Below are 22,434 nucleotides of genomic sequence, written 5' to 3' on the forward strand. Positions count from 1 at the left end.
TGAAATGACTTTTGTGAAATTACTGCATACACAAATTTTTGCTTGCCTTATTCAGCAAGAAGAGCATTGCTATTTAAGCCAAAATTGCAAGTTTTACCTATTCCACTTCCCCATGGAGATAAGAGGAAATAAACAAGAACTAGTAAGAAAACAGAAGAAAACCCATAGGGGTGTGTGTATATGCTTGTACATCCAAGTGTAGTGTGACCCAAGTGTAAGTAGAAGTAGCAAGACATACTGAAATCCTGCACGTTTACGACAGAAAAAAAGACATCAGCAATCCTACCATCAAGTAAAACAATTACAGGCTTCCATTTTAACACTCACTTGGCATGACAGTAAAAATAAATTATATATTTATTTTATTAATACATTAGCTGTTTCCCACTAAAGCAGAGTGGCCCGAAAAAGAAAAAAATTCATCATCATTAACTCCGTCACTGTCTTGCCAGAGGCGTGCTTACACTACAGTTATAAAACTAACATTAACACCCCTCCTTCAGACTCAAATCCGGCCTGCCGGTTTCCCTGAATCCCTTCAGAAATGTTACCCTGCTCACATTCCAACAGCATGTCAGGTCCTAAAAACCATTTGTCTCCATTCACTCCTATCAAATACGCTCATGCATACTTGCTGGAAGTCCAAGCCCCTTACACACAAAACCTCCTTTACCCCCTCTCTCCAACTTTTCTTAGACCGACCCCTACCTTGCCTTCCCTCCCCTCCAGATTTATACACACTCGACGTCATTCTGTTTTGTTCCATCTTCTCTACATGTCCGAACCACCTCATTAACCCTTCCTCAGCCCTCTGCATAATTCCCAAACTATGAATTCTCTGCATTATATTCACATCACACACTACCCTCAGACATGACATCTCCACTGCCTCCAGCCTTCTTGTTGCAACATTCACCACACATGCTTCACACCCACATAAGAGCATTGGTATAACTATACTCTCAGACATTCCCTTCTTTGCTGCCATGGACAAAGTTCTTTGTCTCCACAAACTCCTAAGTGCACCACTCACCCATTTCTCCTCATCAATTTATGTTTCGCCTCATCCTTCATAGATCCATCTGCTGACATGTCCACTTCTAAATATCTGAATACATTCACCTCCTCCATATTCTCTCCCACCAACCTGATACCCAATCTTTCATCACCTAATTTTTTTTTATTATCCTCAATCGCCTTACTCTTTCTGATATTCACTTTTAATTTTCTCCTTTTACATACCCTACCAAACTCATCCACCAACCTCTACAACTTCTCTTCTGAATCTCCCAAAAGCAGTCATCAGCAAAAAGCACCTGTGACAGCTCCCACTGTGTTATTCTTTATCTTTTAGCCCCACACCTCTTACTAACACCTACACATTCACTTCTCTTACAACCCCATCTATAAATATATTGAACAACCATGGTGACATCACACATCCCTGTCTAAATTATTATTATTATAATCGAGGGGGAAGTGCTAAACCCGGAGGATTACACAGCGCCTGGGGGGGGGGGGATGTGGAAGGCATTCAGGCTTAATTTGGGGAACTGGAGCACAGATCCAATTCCCTAAATCAAGAGCCCCTCACCAACATCAAGGAACCTTCCTTGAGGGGATCCCTGTCTAAAGCCTACTATTACTGGGAAATAATCTCCCTCTCTCCTACATAAACCTGAGCCTCACTATCCTCGTAACTCTTCAATGCTTTCAGTAACCTACCTTCTATTCCGTGCACCTGCAACATCTGCCACGTTGCCCCCCTATCCACCCTGTCGTATGCCTTTACCAAATCCATAAATGCCACAAAAACCTCTTTACCCTTATCTAAATACTGTTCACCTATGTCACTGTAAACACTTGTTCTACACTCCCCCTACCTTTCCTAAAACCTCCTTGTTCAGCTGCTATGCTACTGTCTTAACCTTAATTCTTTCAATAATAACTACCATACACTTTACCAGGTATACTCAACAAATTTATCCCCCTATAATTTTTGCACTCTCTTTTGTCCCCTTTGCCTTTATACAAAGGAAATATGCATGCTCTCTGCCAGTCCCTAGGTACCTTACCCTCTTCCATACATTTATTAAATAATAGCACCAACCACTCCAAAACTATATCCCCACTTGTTTTTAACATTTATATCTTTATCCCATCAATCCCAGCTGCCTTACCCCCTTTCATTCTACCCACTACCTCAAGAACTTCCCCCACACTCACAACTGGCTCCTCCTCACTCCTAAAAGATGTTATTCCTCCTTGCCCTATACACGAAATCACAGCTTCCCTATCTTCATCAACATTTATCCTGTCAACGGTCCAAACGTATATGTACTTTTTTTCTACATTTGAAAATGTGTAAAAAAACTTTGATCTACTTTTTTTTTTTGTTATATTTGAAAATATGTAAAAAAAACTTAGATCTACTTTTGTAGCACCACACATGTGAACGTAGATCTGCTTGGACCGTTTACGGGTTAACAATTCCTCAAATAAAGGATTACCACTGAGAGAGAGAGAGAGCGACAGACAGACTGACTCCGAGACTGTTTAGGTGCAGTGATAGTTCTCTGATTATTAACGGCACCAATCTCTGGTGGAGAAAATCCTGACTCAGTATTTGCCAATGAAGCACTGCTGCCAGATGTTGGAATAGTGTTGGCAGGTGTGCTGACAGGTGTAGGCTCAGAGATGGGTGAAGTGGGCCATTGCTAAATGGGAGGTAGTCTCAAAAAGAAAGCTAGCATCAGGTAGAGTAGGCTCCAAAACCTGGTGGTCCTTGGTCTAGGAGACAAGGTTATCTGCCTGCAATTTTGGCTTAAATAGCAATGTTGTTCTTACTGAATAAGGCAAGTGAAAATTTGTGTATGCAGTAATTTCACAAAAATAATTCTGAACCTAGCAAAAAAATATTTAATTGTTTGTTTATTATTAAATTATTGTAAACTTATCTAAAATATATTTAGTTGTATTAGGCTAAATTAAACTGCACTTGCTATAATAAGGTTAGGTAAGTTTTCTAAGGTTCTTTTGGTACAAAATTATTAATTTTTACATACATACCTGAAAAAATATATCTTTAAACATATAAGAGAAAATTTTAGAAAATTAAGAGAGTTCTTGCTAATTACCAATTTTACTTATTCGGCACAACATACATATGTATATATCAACACACTGGCCATCTCCCACCAAGGCAGGATGACCAAAAAAACAAAAAAACACTGACCATCATTCACACACAATCACTGTATTTGTAGAGGCACTCAGATATGACAAATTAGATGTCACTCTACACAGCAAATATTCCAGACCCCTCCTTTAAAGTGCAGGCATTATACTTCCCACCTCATGGACTCAAGCCCAGCTAACCAGTTTCCCTGAATTCCTTAACAAAATATTACCCTGCTCACACTCCAAAAACTCGTCAAGTCCCAAAAAAAACCCATTCATCTCGATTCACTTATGTCTAACATGCTTACACATGCCTGCTGTATGCCCTCTCCTCCCTCACACAGTTGACCCTCGAATAACACAGATCCATTTATAGGCGGATTTTTTTCAATAAACAAATCGGAATTCAATTTTTTTAGATTTGCAACAATTTGAAAAAACTTGCAGACGAACTGTGTAGCTTAGAAATATTGAAAAAATTAAGAAAAGTTATGTAATAAATGCATAAAATATATGTAGATACTAGTCTATTTTATCATTTACTACCATAAAATATACACAAATCTATTATAAAAAGTTAAAATTTATCAAAACTTATGAACACAAATACAGATTGTACATGGCACCACTCACAGTCAAAAGAAATGTAAACGAAGATGCATTGTTATATCATAACTGCATAAAATAAACTGTTGGACATATTGTACTACCATGCAATATAAAATCATAGCTGCATAAAATTAACTCTAGGACGTACTGTACTACTGTGATAATTTCATACCCACATTCTGTTGCTATTGCAGTGAGCTCAAGTGTTGCGAGTATCAGCTTAAAATGCTGTGTAACACTAATCTCCATGTGAGCAGTGCGTCTTTCAGTAAATTGCTTATTGCAATAAAAAAAAAAAAAGAGATCTCGCGTTTAGTGCAGTACCGTAAACCTTGAATAACACCATGGGACCCATACATATAACATCTACATGGATTTTTATCATGGATTTTTTATCATGTAGGTACTGACAATTCATCTTATAAACAGATGATGTAAACTTATAATATCGATGAATACAGTACAGTACTGTAAATGTATTTTCTCTTCCATATTTTATTAACGTTTTTTTTTTCTCTAACTTACTTTACTGTAAGAATACAATATATAATACATGTACAAAATATGTGTCAATTAACTGTTATTGGCAAGGCTTCCAGTCAACAGTTAGGCTATTAGTAAAGTTTTTGGGGAATCAGAAGTTATATGCGGATTTTTAATTGCAAAGGGGGTCAGCACCCCTAACCTCCACATTGTTTGAAGGTCAACTGTATGTATATCTTCCAGCAAACTGGCTAGCTCTCTCTGAGGCAGGGCAATCCCCCCCCCCTTCCTTAAAAAAAAAAATAAAAAAAGCTTTCACCATCACTGACGTGTGAGAGGGGTACTGATGCAGTTCAAAATCTGCAAATACCCCCATCCCTCCTTCAAAGTGCAGGCACCTACCACCCTGTATGTACTACATGTATTTTTGTGAAGCATACTGATATAATATGTTGTGTTTGTCATTAAGTTTGCAGATATTGTTTTGTAGCCATGCGTTTCAATATATAGTGATCATATCTTAACAGGACACCACATGAAAATTAAAGTCTATATATTCTCTTTTTATACTAAAGTATTATTCATTTTATTCCTTAAAATTCTTACAAACAACATATGGATTAAGAGAAATAATAATGTTTGTTATGCTTTTAAAATAACTCCGCAATCCTGGAACAAGGGATGGTGTAGGGGATCTTGTGGGGCTATACCACTGCTGCTGCCCTCACATTGAGTCAGCCAGAACTGGACTCGCCGCCAGCCTGGTTCATTCCCTGTACTTATAACTGGGCACCAGACTAGGGGACTGGACAGACCCAAGCACAGCACTTTTCCACAGGCCGAACCATCAATCCACTTTAGCTTTCCTACAGTTTATGTAAACTCCTAGACCACAAGTGATAACCACAACACTTAGGTTTAATGAATACAGAATTATAAAGGTCTTGCTGCTGGCCCCTAGGATGGAATTTTATACGGCCCATGGATGCGCTGTGCCAGCTGGCAGTCAGCTCAGAACAGTCCCAATGGAACTAGCTCAATGGCTCAGTAAATCTTAGTGCTATGATATGCATCAAGTGATTCACTCTATCGGGACGATTTCAAGAAGTAATAAACATTCTCTACTTAAAGCACATTTTGCAACGACATATCAACGACTTATCAAGAGATAAAACCATTTAAACAGCCTAGTAGTCCAGGTGGGCACACCAGGGAGGGCGCCATCATAACCTGAGGGTCAGGTCAGTATTGCTTATGAGCGGAGTCACGGGGGCTCGGGAGCCTCCGGGTGGGGGTTGGGAGGGCGAAGACATCCTCCCTGGCCGTTCACACGGACACCTACACCAAGGTGGACGTGACCTATAATACAGCAGTTACGTCGCCTCACTCACGCGGCCTCAGACACTACCACGCTTGGCACGGAGGAGAAAGGGGCACACCCCCGCTTCATAACATCAGCAGAAACCGCAGCCATCACTGGAGGCATATATCAGGTAAATAGCTACCGTCTTGCAACAGCCACTTAAGTCAATGCCCTCACTGTTTGGTTGACGGCTACTGCTGTACCCCGAGGACAACTTTGTACCACCACCACCAGCGGGCAGAAGTTCCCGAAAGCAAGCCTTATCAGTCGTGCAAATACTGTATTTAAATATTTTTTTTCTGAAGATTGAGAGGCAGTATTGCCTTTGCGTAAATCCAATCCCACTTCTTGTAGTGACTGCCGGCAGTCTTGTGGGTGCTGCCTCACTGGCTGTGACAGGTGGTGGGTGGTGCGCCCCTCAGGAAAATTACATATTTGGCAGGCTTGCTTTACCTTAGTACAATCGTGCTTTGTACCAAGTTGGCTTTGAACTTTAAACAAACAAAAATTCCAGGAGGCTAGTGTATTAGCAAAACAAAGGAACATAACAACAAATTAGGAAAAAAGCTTGTTAATTTCCGTTCCTATATGTGAGGTGTGTTCATGTCACCCATGACCTCTCTGTTTTCCAGAATTGCATGTACCGTAGTATGATTGTTCAGAAGTTTCTTTTGTTTATTTGTCAAGTATTTTCATGTGGTGTATCTTGTGCTGTTGGCTGTTCCTAGGCAACAACTATTTACTTCAACACATTTGACAAGGTTCTAATAAACTAGATTGCATCAGTAACCTCCTGTAGTGGAACTGTCCAGATAAAAGTTTAAAAAAATCTGAAAATTATCCAGATTTGGAATAAAAATTAACCTAGCTAGAAGAAACAATGCCAAATTGTTTAATAAATTTGCTTTTTGACAAAGCTTCAAGCACATCCGGGCCCCCTTTGTCAGTTCAAGGATACACATGTGCACACATTCTGATGTTATATGCAGGGAGAGAGAAGGGAGAAAAAACTTGGCATGTCATTTCCTCAGATTTCATTCTCATAGCAAATCTCCATTTGTTTGCTGCCGACCATTATAGCCTTAGGCAAATCTTGTTAAAGAAACAATAACTTAGTATGTACAGCACATAATTTTAATTAAGTATACTACTAAGACTTGGTATTATTGTAATTTAATATTAAGTGCATGCTCATCATGCCCAATCTCATCCACTCTTTATACTGGCATGTTAGGGGACCCGAGAATATCATGTCTGGCACTGGCCATCACTGGCACTGACCAATGACATGGTGAAGATGCATTAAGGAGTAGGAAATATACACAAACGGCATAGATCAGACACTGCTGTATATAATCAGCGAATATCGAAATGGACTATTCGCTGTTACTAAAAAAATGCAAGCTACTTTCTCAATTAGCTTACACGTTATATTACCAGAAAGTTATTGAATATTCTATACAGTTATTTCTAAATTCAACCCTGCCATGAGTAAATTCTCCATAAATAATCCCACTTGAGAAATAAGCTGGGTTTGTTTAGACATGCTGTAATCCCCAGTGTTTTGGCTCTGTAGTTTACTGTAGTCTTAAGTTTCTCTGGCTGCGGGTAGAGGGTGTGTGAGTGAAAGCCATGTCTGTAGATGGGAAGTTCAAGAAAAGTCATGTGTAATGTTATGTTCTCTGCTTGCAGTGAAAGGTATGTTAAATAATAAACAACTCAGATTTGCCATCATTAAAGCCCTACATTAAGTACAGTGTGTTGCTGACTAGGATTTGCATTATGGAATTTTTTATTATTTTATGTCAAAACAAGACAGTTGATAACTCCCATTGGCAATTATTAGTGAGGAACACCTCAAATCTTTGCTTGAACTTCTTGTCTGCATGTTTTTTTTTAAATTTGGTCACTCAAAACTTTATTGAAATTACTGTCAAGAGGCAAAACAAATAGTGTGGCATAAACCAGGAGTATGAATAAGGGGACAGACAGAGCTTTTGTCATGTCCTGCTGCAATCATAAGCTAGGAGCTTTGCTAGCTCAGAATTGAACTAAGTATAACGACACCATTTTACCATCTACTTAAAAATAAGAAAATAAACTAAAAAAGAAAAAGTGAAAAAGCATTAAAATGCTATTCTAAAACACTTAAGACTCTGACAGTGGGGCAGTGTAACAAGCTGGGACTGTAAATATATCAAGTGCTTGTGAACATGTCTGCCCTGTTGCCAAAGCTTATCAATTTACACCTACATTTACCAACAATGTATCCTTGTTGCCACTAACATTGCCTCCTACTAACTTACATTGGGTCATCAGTGTAAGACTACTGTCAAAAGATCAGCCATTATTAACCTTGAAAGCAGATTCTATACAGCTTGTCAATCCATACCAAACAGACAGGACCAGCCTTATTGAAATTAACCATAGATTTAAGAATGTCGGATCCTTTGACGATTATTGCAACAAAGACCAGTTACCACTAGTTAGCTACATCATGATATTAACACACATGTCCATAATATCAGGTAAGATCCATGTTATAAGTTAACTGGTGACCTATACTTAACATACCAATGAGTGGATCAGTGTCCATCAAATATTAAGTGAACTGATCATTATTATAGAGTAAACAGTTCAAAAGTAATGTTGTGCCTAATCATGGAATAATTTTAGAAACATAACACACTATTGTTGAACAGTATTGTACATTCCACTGAATGAGCATATAGGATACACTAAATAAACTTCAGTATAAAGAGAAATGCAGTTATGGCTTCCTCAGTAGGACCTTTAGTCAAGGACTTACAATCTCAAACACAAAACTTTCATGTTTTGACTGATTTCAAATTCCATTCTGATATTTGTAAAGTTACCATGCTAAATTGATAGTTAAGCCATTACTGAAGTTTACCCAGTTTACCTACCTCATGTAATATGATTCAGAATAATGATAACGGTCATATAAAGAGAGCGTAGGACGGACAGTGGGATACTGCCCAAGCTTCCAACTCAGGGAGGGTTTATACTGCACTTATCCTACTTATGATAATTGCTGGGCTCCTCAGGAAAGACATTACAAGTATGATCACTTACACTTCATCCATCTAAAAATTAAGGGTCCAATAAAGCAACTTTTATGTGACAATATGCATAATGCAAAGAATACATTCAACTTTCAGCATTTGCACCATTTCAACAAAACTAATAAAAATCCAATAATTGTCTGGTAAAAAAAAAAAAAAAAAAATGACTAATATTAAAAGCATAAAACATATGCAATGATTGGTAAGTGTATGTGTTTATATGGATGTGTGTGTGTGTGCGCACATATATTTATACACACACACACGTACATTCTTATACATGCATGAATAACTTGTATAACCTGAAGTGATCTGCATGCCTCAAAATGTCACTGACAATTCCCTGAAGGGTCCAGCGAGAAGAGAAACACTAGGTCCCCAACCTCTTTATGGGTGGGAAGCATGAAAGTCCCTAACAACCATCTCATGACCACATAGCCAGCAGTCTCTCCTAAATGCCATTAACTCCCAGAAACTATCACGTAAATACTAAGAATTCCATAGATGCTAATAATCTCTGGGAGTTAAGAACATAAGTAATTGTAAATAACTACTGGTAATTACTCACAATCAATGGGACTGTAAGCAACCCTAGCTAGATATTGACAACTATATTATTCCCTGCCTGGCTGCCAACAACCCTGGTGTACCCTGCAGGTTACTAAAGCAGCAATGAAGCTGAAATGACCCAGGTACAATGGGCCATTACTGCTGCTGCTGCTGTTTGTGGTAGGTAGTGGTGGTACTGGACCCTCACTCAGCCATCTTGTTAGGGATGTGTCTTGAAGATGAGAAGCAAAGCTTCATGATGAATGGAAACTTGCTGTCTGTTGACAGAAGAAATTCATTGCTCATTAAGGATAAACTATTTCAAATAATGAAAAATAAAAATTATAATATGCCTGAAAATATAAAAACCCACACTTTGGAAAGGAAAATTTAAAATAAATTTTGCCTCATGCTGGGCCCTATCAAGTAATGATGAAGGATGAAGTAGAACATTTTAATAAAAGTCTCCTGTAAAAATATGTTCATTAGTTGTGAATTACATAAACATCACAAAGTACAGCATTCAATAGAACACTTACTAGGGTTGGGAATGGGGGCATGATTACCAATCACCAGTGCCTCTAGGGCCTCAGAGATGTTAGCGAACTCAAGGAGTCCACTGGAGCTCCTCTCAGCTGTGAGGAATTAAAGATCTAGATAATGAAGTTGTTCTTAAGTTTACTTAATATGATTAAAATGACAAATACCAAAATTATTCACAAAAATATATCATGTACATTATATTTACAATATTTCAATGTAGCAAAAATGCCTCTGACATACACAAGCTGTATTTAAATTTCATTAATCCTAATCAAAATGGAATTAAGTTGTCATTCTTAATGCTAATTTTCTCAATTGCTATAAAAATTGAATGCTTGTAAAAGTCACATACAGCAGTGCCTGTCAAAGGATTTAAAAACAAAAATGTAATGGTGGTTAATAGAGATCCTTAGTCTCTCACACTTGTCACTCACACTTACTCTTTGATGGGAAAAGCTTGATGCTCTTGGGTTCAGTAACTTCCCCATCAATGAACACCTGTTTCAGTGCATCTTCCTCCAGTCCTGGAGGGGTGTTGAAGAAGTGCAGAATCTGCAAAGAACAGTAACTTGTTAAATAGTTTGCACTTGCATAGCTGCCATTCTTTTCTTTTTATGTCAAACAAATGTAATATTGCAGGCAAATCTTATGAGCTTTTCATTGTATTCTGAAAGTTTCTGTATTTACAAAGTGCTTTGATGTACAAAGTTATTAAATGCTATTAAAAAAATATGATCATACATACTAATACTTTCGAGTCAAAACCATACTAAAATTTAAGATCATTCAAACTACAGTGGAACTTCGGTTTTCATACTTAATCTGTTCCAGAAGGTCATTCTAAATCCGAAACATATGAAAACTGAAGCAATATTTCCCATAAGAAATAATGTAAATACAATTAATCCATTCCAGAAACCCAAAAATATTAACAAAAAAATAAATTTTTTAAAGAATAACTATAGTTTTACATACAGAAAACAATGAGAAATAAATATAAAGCACTAATGAAATGGATAAATGAACATTTAAATCACTATTACATACCTTTATTGAAGACTTGCTGGGAGGAGAGTTTGTTTGGAGACAGGACAAAATACTTAAATATGACATGCTAATATCAACTCTACTGCTTACTTGTCTATCACAATTCATCTAATTATTATTTTTTTTTATTATCACACTGGCCGATTCCCACCAAGGCAGGGTGGCCCGAAAAAGAAAAACTTTCACCATCATTCACTCCATCACTGTCTTGCCAGAAGGGTGCTTTACACTACAGTTTTTAAACTGCAACATTAACACCCCTCCTTCAGAGTGCAGGCACTGTACTTCCCATCTCCAGGACTCAAGTCCGGCCTGCCGGTTTCCCTGAACCCTTTCATAAATGTTACTTTGCTCACACTCCAACAGCACGTCAAGTATTAAAAACCATTTGTCTCCATGCACTCCTATCAAACACGCTCACACATGCCTGCTGGAAGTCCAAGCCCCTCGCACACAAAATGTCCTTTACCCCCTCCCTCCAACCTTTCCTAAGCCGACCCCTACCCCGCCTTCCTTCCACTACAGACTGATACACTCTTGAAGTTATTCTGTTTCGCTCCATTCTCTCCACATGTCCGAACCACCTCAACAACCCTTCCTCAGCCCTCTGGACAACAGTTTTGGTAATCCCGCACCTCCTCCTAACTTCCAAACTACGAATTCTCTGCATTATATTCACACCACACATTGCTCTCAGACATGACATCTCCACTGCCTCCAGCCTTCTCCTCGCTGCAACATTCATCACCCATGCTTCACACCCATATAATGTGATCTAATATGACATAATAAACAATATTAATCACATAGACACATGATATATACTCTATAACGAATAAAATGTCATTATGCATGTGAGGAGTGGTGGTGGTGTTGGGTTTATAAGGGCCACTGACAGCATAAGCCATACATATAATGGTGGTGGTGGTGGCAGCAGAGGCCACCACCACTATTCACACTGAAACAATGAACGTAATTTATAAATAAGAAAGATTTACCCTTCATAAATAAGAAATATTTACACTTACCCTGGAGGAGATGCTGGCATTGGTTTAGGGTGGTGTAAGATATGCAGGTGGCATATGTTATCAGTGGCCCTATACACCTCCAACAACATTGGAGTTAGTTAGTTTCATGCTGTCCTTTTTCTATCGCCATAGCCTTTATTAACTCCTGCTGCTTTAGTATCATACGTATCGTAGAATCACTGAAGAAGGCACATACTTCCCTCTCTCTCAGCCCTTTACCAAAGGGCTGGCAGGAGGAATTTTCTGTGGCCCATAGTGGCTTATTTCAGTCACAATCAATAAACAAGTGCAAAAATTGCAAAATGTTTTGGACGAATGCTCACTCAACCAGTGACAAAGTCAGACTGACGGCACCCCGGGCAGGCAGACGTGTCTGATACGTACAATTTCCGGATTGAGGTCCAACATCCGGAATAAAATTTGCCCCCCCCCCAAAAAAAAAGGGGGTTCTAAATCCAAGATGTCCATTATCCAGTACGTACGAAAACCGGAGTTCCACTGTAGTACTTTGGTTACATTCAGTAAACACTTCTTTTTTTTTTACTTGGTATTTATTCCTTTTTAAATGAGCAAGCCCAGTCTAAGACTGGGCATTGGCTGCAACAATTACCAAAGCCATTGACCAACACAAATGTATGCTTTCATAATACTACTACCCCTACAGATACACATTTATGAAATCTTCACCTAGTCTGACATAAAAGTGAAATTCCAATTTGAGGGTAACAAGGAATGATGAAATATTACAAGAGCTGGCTTTTCTGTTTCTGGAAACAAAAGATACAAGTTTATATTTCTAGGCCTAAAAAAAAAAAAAAAAAAAAAAAAAAAAAAAAAAAAAGTGGTGACATGCCCAAATACTATCATATAATGGGATTCTCTGAAGCCTGACTGGTGTCATGGCACCCAGGGTCCCTTTACCACACGTTTATCAGTGTCATTCACTACAATATACAAATGTAAAAATTATAGCCAGAGTACATATCACAGTGGTACAAGAATGGCATACAATACCAACAAGATGAAATTCAAGAGTTCTATATAACGTAAGCACTATGCGAGTCTTAGAAAACATCAATTAAGGTTAGGACAGGAGATACCCAGTAAAAAATGACTGAAGATACATAAAACACTAGTTTGGTAATCTCCAGCAGGCAAGGGTGAACTCCTCATGTGGTTTGTGGTTACCTAGTGGGTAAACTGACAAAAATTATGCATAGTGTTGTATCCCAATTCCATGCATTAATTTTGTCTTGCTAGTTTTTTTTTAGTTATACTTCTTCCAACACAGTAAGAATAGTGTGTATATCAAGGTCATATAATACAAGGATTAAGTATCTACCTTTGAAGGAGGCTGTATCCTGTTCTTTGAAGCCATTTCTGGGTTAATGAATCTATTGTTCTTATTCCCCATGTAGTCCTTGAATGATGGGGTACCGTCTGGTAGATCATAAGGTTGCTGTACATCAGCCAAAAATGCCTGCTTAGAATACCTGAAAGAAATAATTTTATTTTATTCACATAATCAATGTTGCTTGTATAGTTTACTAGTAGCACAGTAAAGGAAAAATTATAATTCTTGCCATTGGAAGAGTGAAGATAAAGTTGTAATATACCAGTTTTGTATTTCACAATTAAATAAATATTTGAGCATGAGCGAGTGTCATTTTGCAGTAAGGGAAGAGAAATGGTCGAGTGTAAACGTACTATTCATGTGAGAGGAAAATAAGTATAGTACCATCTGTGCCTTCTGAAAAAGACTAGTAGGAGGTTTTGTCTATGAACATGTGAAGAGAACTACAGAGCTATTAACCCTTTCAGGGTTGAGAGGCCCTCTCCTAAACTCGTTCACAAGGGCCGACAGAATTTTAGTGCCCGGGGGGGGGGGGGGGGGGGGGGGGGGGGGACCTTACAAAATTATAATCTTTTCCCGATCATAATGATACCAAAAGTATGAAATTTGATGGAGAACTTACAGAATTATGCTCTTGCAAAGTCAGCGGTCTCGACGATGTTTACGCATCAGCCATTTCGTGCACTTTGAGCCCTATTTTTGACCAATTCCAGTGTACTAGTCGACAAAAATCATACCTATTTTGCTAGAACTCCATTTTTTCTATTGAATGAGTACAAGAAACCACCCATTTACTGATTTCAACTATCCAATAAAGTGGTCAGAAATTGGCAATTTTGCCAATTTCACACAAATGTCAGAAAATGCCAATTTACAAATAGGGTCCAGAATAAACAAGACAGACATTCCTGGCACTAAAATAACATTTTCTCTGTTCATTAGTCACGTCCCCAGGCCCCTCTTACATCTCTCTTGCTTTCCACTTCGAATTTTTATTCTCACAAAAAATAGAAGATTTACTGTTTTGTAGACTACTGCATTGGTGTAGAAATTGTATAAATAATATCAGCGCACTTGTGAAAGAATATTAGACTTACCAGTTGACGTGTATTGGACGCTTGGCATGATTTGTTTACTTTTGAACTTTGGTAAAAATCGAACATTTCTGCTACTTTGAGCTCAATTTCAAGGTACATACTTTCATTATGAAACCAATCAAAATCATCTCAATTTCTGTAATATGTCTTCCATTCTATAAAATGAGACCAGAAAAACTAAAATACAACCATAAATACCATACGAAAATACACTGGAAAGTCGCTGTTTTAAACCAAAAAAAGTTCTTTTTTTTCTCATTATGCACTGTGTGCTGCAGGATTCTTTTTATACTGTGCACACTGACCACATAGACCCATTCTTTCATATGTAGGCCTACCAGCTTTCTCTCGCTAGATTTGAAGGCACTAGAATTTAGGCATACTAGTATGTCAATAACCCTGGTGCGTAAGGCGTACTAGTATGTCAATAACCCTGGTACATAAGGCGTACTAGTATGTCAATAACCCTGGTGCGTAAGTCGTACTAGTACGTCAGAAACCCTGAAAGGGTTAATCTTGTCCCCCAGGATGTGACCCACACTAGTCGACTAACACCCAGGTGAAAAGGAAAAATATGCCTGGAACTAGAGCTCATATTGGTGAATTTAAAGCCAACAAAGGTTGGTTTGAGAAATTTAAGAATCGTAGTGGTAAACACAGTGTGATAAGGCCTGTTCTGGAAGAAAATGCCAAACAGGACCTACATTACTCAGGAGGAAAAGGCACTCCTAGGACACATCACTCATCACCACATCTTCAATAAAGGTAAGTGTCATTTATTCTTCATTTACTACACTAATACATGCACAATATATATTGTGCATGTATCCTTCCTTTTGTGTAGGAAAATGTATATTTCATGTGGTAAAATATTTTTTTCATACTTTTGGGTGTCTTGAATGGATTAATTTGATTTCCATTATTTCTTATGGGGAAAATTAATTCGACTTACAATAATTTCGTCATACTCTGTGCTCTCTGGAACGGATTAATATCGTAAGTCAGGGGCCCACTGTAATTGTTTTACATGATGGTAGGATTGCTGGTGTGTTTGTCTCATAAACATTCAAGGTTTCAGGTACGTCATGCTACTTCTACTCATATTTAGGTCACACTACACATGCATGTACAGGCATATATACACACCCCTCTGGGTTTTCTTCTATTTTCTTACTAGTTCTTGTTTATTTCTGCTTATCTCCATGGGAAAGTGGAACAGAATTCTTCCTCCATAAGCCATGCATGTCGAAAGAGACAACTAAAATGCTGGAACCATGGGCCTAGTAACCCCTTCTCCTTTATATATTACTAAATTTAAAAGGAGAAACTTTCATTTCTCCGTCTGAGCCACCCTACCTTAGTGGGATCCGGCCGGTTTGTTGAAAGATGATGTAAAGGAAGGAAATTAAAAGTAAACATAGGGAAGAGCAAGGTGACGCGGGTTACAAACTGAATTAGGTAATGAAAGACAATATCAGATGGGAAGAAGGGAGAAGGGAGATGGGAGGAAGTGAATGTGTTCAGATATTTGGGAATGAACTTGTCGGCCGATGAGTATATGAAAGACAAGGTGAACCATAGAACTGATGAAGGGAAAAAGCTAGGTGGTGCACTGAGGCATTTGGAGACAAAGAATATTATCTACGGAGGCACAGAGGGAAATGAATAAGAGTATGGCGGTAACAACACTCCCATATGGGTGTGAAGCATGGGTTGTGAATGTGGCAGTGTAGATGTTGTGTAACTACAGTGGAACCTTAGTACTCGAACAGCTCCCTACTTGAACAATTCAGTATTCGAACTCTTTGTTTGGTGTGTATAAAAAAAAAAAAAAAAAAAAAAAAAAAAAATCGCTTGGTTGTCAACCATTGGCCTAAGAAGATTAGTGATAACCAACCAAAAAGACAATTGGATGGGAAAAATTAGCTTGGTACTCTAACAAATAAGCACTCAAACAGTCTTCTGGAACGAATTTAGTTCGAGTACTGAGGTTCCACTGTATTACGCAGAGAATTTGTCACTTCGAGATTAGGAGGAGTTGCAGAGTTACTAGAAGTATTATCCAGAGGGATGCAGAGGGGTTCTTAAGGTGGTATGGACATTAAGAGAATGGAGCAAAATAGGATGACTTGAACGATGCATAAATCTGTATTGGAGGGAAGGCAGGGTAGGGTCACACTAGGAAAGGTTGGATTGGATAAGAGAGATTCTGTGCGAGAGAAGGCTTCAACAGTCAGCAGACACATGTGAGCATGTTAGATATGAGTGGGGGCAAATGATTTTTGTTGATTAGCCAGACTTAAGAGTCCTGGAGATGGGAAGTACAGCATCTGCATTCTGAAGGAGGGATGAGGATAATTCCAATTTCAAGGGGCATTTGAGCTGTAGTTTTGGTGTGCCTTTGGCAAGACAGCAATGGAGTGAATGATGGTGAAAGGTTTTCTCAGGTCACCCTACCTTGGTGTGAGACAGCCAGTATGTTAAAAAATAAATTACGTTATGGACAAACAAGATTTGGGTATGAAAAATCCAGCAAGCACATTTTGAATGAAATTCTGTGGACCATGTTAAAAGAAAGAAGTTGTAACAAAAGAGGAAAGTTAGGTGATAATGTAGTTACTGGACTAAAGGAGGGTTGGGAATGTTGCCATGCCTCACAACAAAGTGAAAGGCTAACAGTGATGCTTCTGTTGTCTGTGAAAGGTCAGGTATTGCACAGGAGATACCTTTCACAAAAGACCAAGTTAACAAATATGGAGGTTTCCTCTTTACAGCATTCATTTTGCTGTTACACCATTAAGGGATAGTTTTTAAGGTTATTCAAGTGTAGAATGATTGGGACAAACATAAAACTTACCCTAGCTGCATCTTGCACCCGAAGAATGTGGTGTTGTGAAGGTTTGCAACAGCACGCTCTACAGCAAGTGCATCTCCCATCTGCACCATTGCACAACCTTCCTTTGTTTTCAAGAACTTAATCTGTAATAAAAAAGGAGTGCTAAATAGCTCCATGTTTAAAATTATTTACCTTATGATTAATAATAAATTTGGTATTAAAGCCTCTCCTCATATAATGGAGGAGTTCCGTTCCTTAGATCATGTCGGTAAACGAATTTGTCGCTGAGCAAGAAGCATACTATAATGGTAGTGGGTTTCTGTTAACCATCTTTGATATTGTTTTAATGTTACCTCTGCACCACTTGTAACATTTTTAGTATTTTTTTTAATTAACACATCAGCTGATTCCCACCAAGGCAGGATGGCCCGAAAAAGAAAAACTTTCATCATCATTCACTCCATCAGTCTTGCCAGAGGGGTGATTTACACTACAGTTATAAAACTGCAACATTAACACCCTTCCTTCAGAGTGTAGACACTGTACTTCCCATCTCCAGGACTCAAATCCTGCCTGGCGGTTTCCCTGAATCCCTTCATAAATGTTACTTTGCTCACACTCCAACAGCATGTCAAGTATTAAAAACCAATTGTCTCCATTCTCCAAGCCTCTCGCACACAAAACCTCCTTTACCCCCTCCCTCCGACCTTTCCTAGGCCGACCCCTACCCTGCCTTCCCTCCCCTACAGATTTATACACTCTTGAAGTCATTCTACTTTCTTCCATCCTCTCTACATGTCCAAACCACCTCAACAACCCCTCCTCAGCCCTCTGGATAATAGTTTTGGTAATCCCACACCTTCTCCTAATTTCCAAACTATGAATTCTCTGCATTATATTCACACCACACACTGCCCTCAGACATGACATCTCCACTGCCTCCAGCCTTCTCCTCGTTATACTGCACTTCACCACCCATAAAAGTGTGTTGGTACAATTATACTCTCATATATTCCCCTCTTTGCTTCCACGGACAAAGTTATTTGTCTCCACAAACTCTGAAGTGCACCACTTACCCTTTTTCTCACATCAATTCTATGATTCACCTCATCCTTCATAGACCCATCTGCTGACATGTCCACTCCTAAATATCTGAATACATTCACCTCCTCCATACTCTCTCCCTCCAATCTGATATCAAATCTTTCGTCACCTAATCTCTTTCCTATATTCACTGTCAATTTTCTTCTTTTACATACCCTACCAAATTCATCCACTAACCTCTGCAACTTCTCTTCAGAATCTCCCAAAAGCAGTGTCATCAGCAAAGAGCAACTGTGACAACTGCCACTTTCTGTTTGATTCTTTATCTTTTAACGCCACACCTCTTGCCAAGACCCTCGCATTCACTTCTCTTACAATCCCATCTATAAATATATTGAACAACCATGGTGATATCACACATCCTTGTCTAAGGCCTACTTTTACTGGGAAATAATCTCCCTCTCTCCTACATACTCTAACCTGAGCCTCAATATCCTCGTAAAAACTCTTCACTGCTTTCAGTAACCCACCTCCTATACCATACACCTGCAACATCTGCCACATTGCCACCCTATCCACCCTGTCATATGCCTTTTCCAAATCCATAAATGCCACAAAAACCTCTTTACCCTTATCTAAATACTGTTCACCTATATGTTTCACTGTTAACACTTGGTCTACACACCCCCTACCTTTCCTCAGGCCTCCTTGTTCATCTGCTATCCTACTCTCCCTCTTCCTCTTAATTCTTTCAATGATGACTACCATACACTTTACCAGGTATACTCAACAGACTTATTCCCCTATAATTTTTGCACTCTCTTTTATCCCCTTTGCCTTTATATAAAGGAACTATGCATGCTCTCTGCCAATCCCTAGGTACGTTACCCTCTTCTATACATTTATTAAATAATAGCACCAACCACTCCAAATCTATATTCCCTCCTGGCAGTCTTCAAGCTGGCACTGGACAAGCACCTAAAGTTGGTTCCTGACCAGCCGGGCTGTGGCTCGTATGTTGGTTTGCGTGCAGCCAGCAGTAACAGCCTGGTTGATCAGGCTCTGATCCACCAGGCAGCCTGGTCACAGACCGGGCCGCGTGGGCATTGACCCCCAGAACTCTCTCCAGGTAAACTCCTCCTGCTTTTAACATTTCTATCTTTATCCCATCAATCCCAGCTGCCTTACCCCCTTTCATTCTACCCAATGCCTCACAAACTTCCCCCACACTCACAACTGACTCTTCCTCACTCCTACAACATGTTATTCCTCCTTGCCCTAAACACAAAATCACAGCTTCCCTATCTTCATCAACACAACAATTCCTCAAAATATTCCCTCCATCTTCCCGATACCTCTAACTATCCTCTCCTATTTTTTAACTGTCAAATCCATTTGTTCCCTAGGTTTCCTCAACTTATTAATCTCACTCCAAAACTTTTTATTTTCAACAAAATTTGTTGATAACATCTCACCCACTCCTTAACCTCTCTTTTTCTCTCCATATACTCTTTCCTCCTTGCCTCACTTCTACTTTGTAAAAACCTCTCATATGCTAAATTTTTCTACCTTGCTACCCTCTTTACATCATCATTCCAACAATCGCTTTTCTTCCCTCCCACACCCACTTTCCTGTAACCACAAACTACTGCTGAACACTAACACTACATTCTTAAACCTACCCCATACATCTTCGACCCCATTGCCTATACTCTCACTAGCCCATCTATCTTTCAATAGTTGTTTACATCTTACCCTAACTGCCTCCTCTTTTAGTTTATACACCTTCACCTCTCTCTTACTTGCTGCTTCTATTTTCTTTGTATCCCATCTACCTTTTACTCTCACTGTAGCTATAACTAGAAAGTGATCTGATATATCTGTGGCCCCTCTATAAACATGTACATCCTGAAGTCTACTCAACAGTCTTTTATCTACCAATACATAGTACAACAAACTACTGTCATTTCGCCCTACATCATATCTTGTATACTTATTTATCCTCTTTTTCTTAAAATATGTATTACCTATAACTAAACCACTTTCTATACAAAGTTCAATCAAAGGGCTCCCATTATCATTTACACCTGGCACCCCAAACTTACCTACCACACCCTCTCTAAATGTTTCTCCTACTTTAGCATTTAGGTCCCCTACCACAATTACTCTCTCACTTGGTTCAAAGGCTCCTATACATTCGCATAACATCTCCCAAAATCTCTCTCTCTCTCCTCTACACTCCTCTTTTTTCCAGGTGCATACATGCTTATTATGACCCACTCTTAGTATACTTTTAAATATTTATTGTAATAAACAGAACAGAGAAAATCAGCTCTAATATATATTATTTAGGTATGCATACTGGTCAGAGAGCCCATCATAAGTCAGAATCGTCGGTAAACGAGTACATCGCTAAGTGAGGAGAGGTTATATATTAAACTAACAATCAGAATCCTTTACAAATTTTAAATGTATCAAGAATTTATAATTGCAAAATGTAAATTTAACATTTATACACAAATGATTACTATTTTTCTTACCCTCACAATGTTGCCATACAAGCAAAGCAAGTTGAAGATGCGATCAGCATTCATCTTATCCTTGTTAAGTCCATAAACCATAAGAACAGCACCCTGCTGGGGCAGACCAGGCTGTGGCTGGCCCATTCCTGAAAGAGATGCACCCCCAGGACCACCAGCTCCACCCATAAAAGGTCCACCCTGACCCTGACCCCCAGCACCCATCAGTCCACCACCACCACGTAGCCCACCATTGCTCATGCCGTTGTTTAACCCAAGCCTGGAAATTGGGGAAGTTTTTAAGAATTATCAGTCATCAATTACATAAACATTTTATTTTAATGTTTGTGAATTTTGGCTATTTTATACCATAATTTCTCTTAATTTGTAGAACAGGATTTTTTTTAACACATCAGCCAAAGTGCAGGAGAAAAAAATTCCACCATGTTTTTTTAGATGCATAAAGATTTCCCTGATCCACTGAAATAATATCCTCACTAACCATCCTAGTGCAGTCACTAAGTGCAGAAAAGCTATATACAGAAAATACAAAAGCCCTCTAACATTCAATAAACTACAGTAGAATCCTATTAAACAATATACAAATTAAAGTTTTTATAAAATTAAAGATATTATATTATTAGTCATTTAAAATATGTTTTACATATAAATTATACTTAAAAATACCTCAAAGCATGATTAACACAATGTACAAAATTGCTACACAATAGGAAATGAGAAACCCAAGTTACCTGTCTGGCATAGGGCTACTGAAGAGACTTCCAGAACTGCGAGGTCCACCCATCTGACCATTCATACCACCTCCTGAAAATAAAAAAGAAAATCTTAAAAAATTTACTATCAAAGGGTTATGCTGGTTTTACCATCCATGCTTAACAAGCATCATTATTTTTTCAAATACTTTTATTCTAAAGTTCTTCTATTAACAATTCTTTATTTATTCAGTCCTGCTTCTAATGTACTGTAATTATCCCATAACTAAACAATTTTGACAACCCCCCAAAAAATAAAAATAAAGAAACCCATATTCAAGACAACATGGTATGAACATTTCAGTGCACACAATTCTGTATATGTAATTGCTACTCGTGTAACTAATAGTTTGTGCTCAAGCATGTTGATACAATGTTCTCTTGTTGTGCCTGGTAAAAAGCCCCTGCTTTTCACTTAGTTTATTTTACATTTACTCCCATATCTCACTCCAATGAGTTATGGTAGTGTGCATATTTTGGACAAGACATGCAAGTATCTCATCTTAATAGATACTAATTGTTTTCATTTTTTAATTTAACAATTTAACTTCTTGTTGAACTCTATAGCTTCTTCCTATTAGAGCTTGCAGAGAACTCTAATGCTTTGTTCCATTGCTTAACTTTATAACAAATACATATCTGTTTTTGAATCCCTGAAGAGTCCAAAACCACTTATTTTAATTTACAACTTTAATGTTGAAGGAATGTTTCCTAGTAACTCTGCAGTGCATAATTAAACACCATTCTCTACTGTACTTGCTATAGCACTAATTAACTTTATGCCCCCAGAGTAATTTTTTGTGATGAAACTAACTTCTTAGACTTTATTATTTCTATGACTGAAGGCCATCTATCATTCTCTATTGCTCATTTCCCTAACATTAAGAATCAGTCTGAATGCACTCCTTTGGAGCTTTCCCTTT

At 38.4% G+C, this 22,434-nt stretch overlaps 1 protein-coding gene across 2 annotated transcripts in view; it reads right to left on the minus strand.

Annotated features, from left to right (window-relative positions):
* Nucleotides 1-4,828: 4,828 nt before the first annotated feature.
* Nucleotides 4,829-22,434, minus strand: part of sm (heterogeneous nuclear ribonucleoprotein L) — a gene marked incomplete at its 5' end in the record, with an annotated part of 25,952 nt that continues 8,346 nt past the window's right edge. The window contains 7 exon segments of one of the 2 annotated variants that reach the window (XM_053786349.2): nt 4,829-9,548; nt 9,810-9,905; nt 10,254-10,365; nt 13,231-13,381; nt 17,197-17,318; nt 20,760-21,018; nt 21,491-21,563. In XM_053786349.2, the coding sequence (XP_053642324.2) occupies nt 9,475-9,548; nt 9,810-9,905; nt 10,254-10,365; nt 13,231-13,381; nt 17,197-17,318; nt 20,760-21,018; nt 21,491-21,563 (887 nt within the window). 2 annotated transcript variants of the gene reach the window in all.

The sequence above is a fragment of the Cherax quadricarinatus genome, chromosome 14, assembly GCF_038502225.1.
Source record: "Cherax quadricarinatus isolate ZL_2023a chromosome 14, ASM3850222v1, whole genome shotgun sequence".
NCBI classification, from domain to species: Eukaryota; Metazoa; Arthropoda; class Malacostraca; order Decapoda; family Parastacidae; genus Cherax; species Cherax quadricarinatus.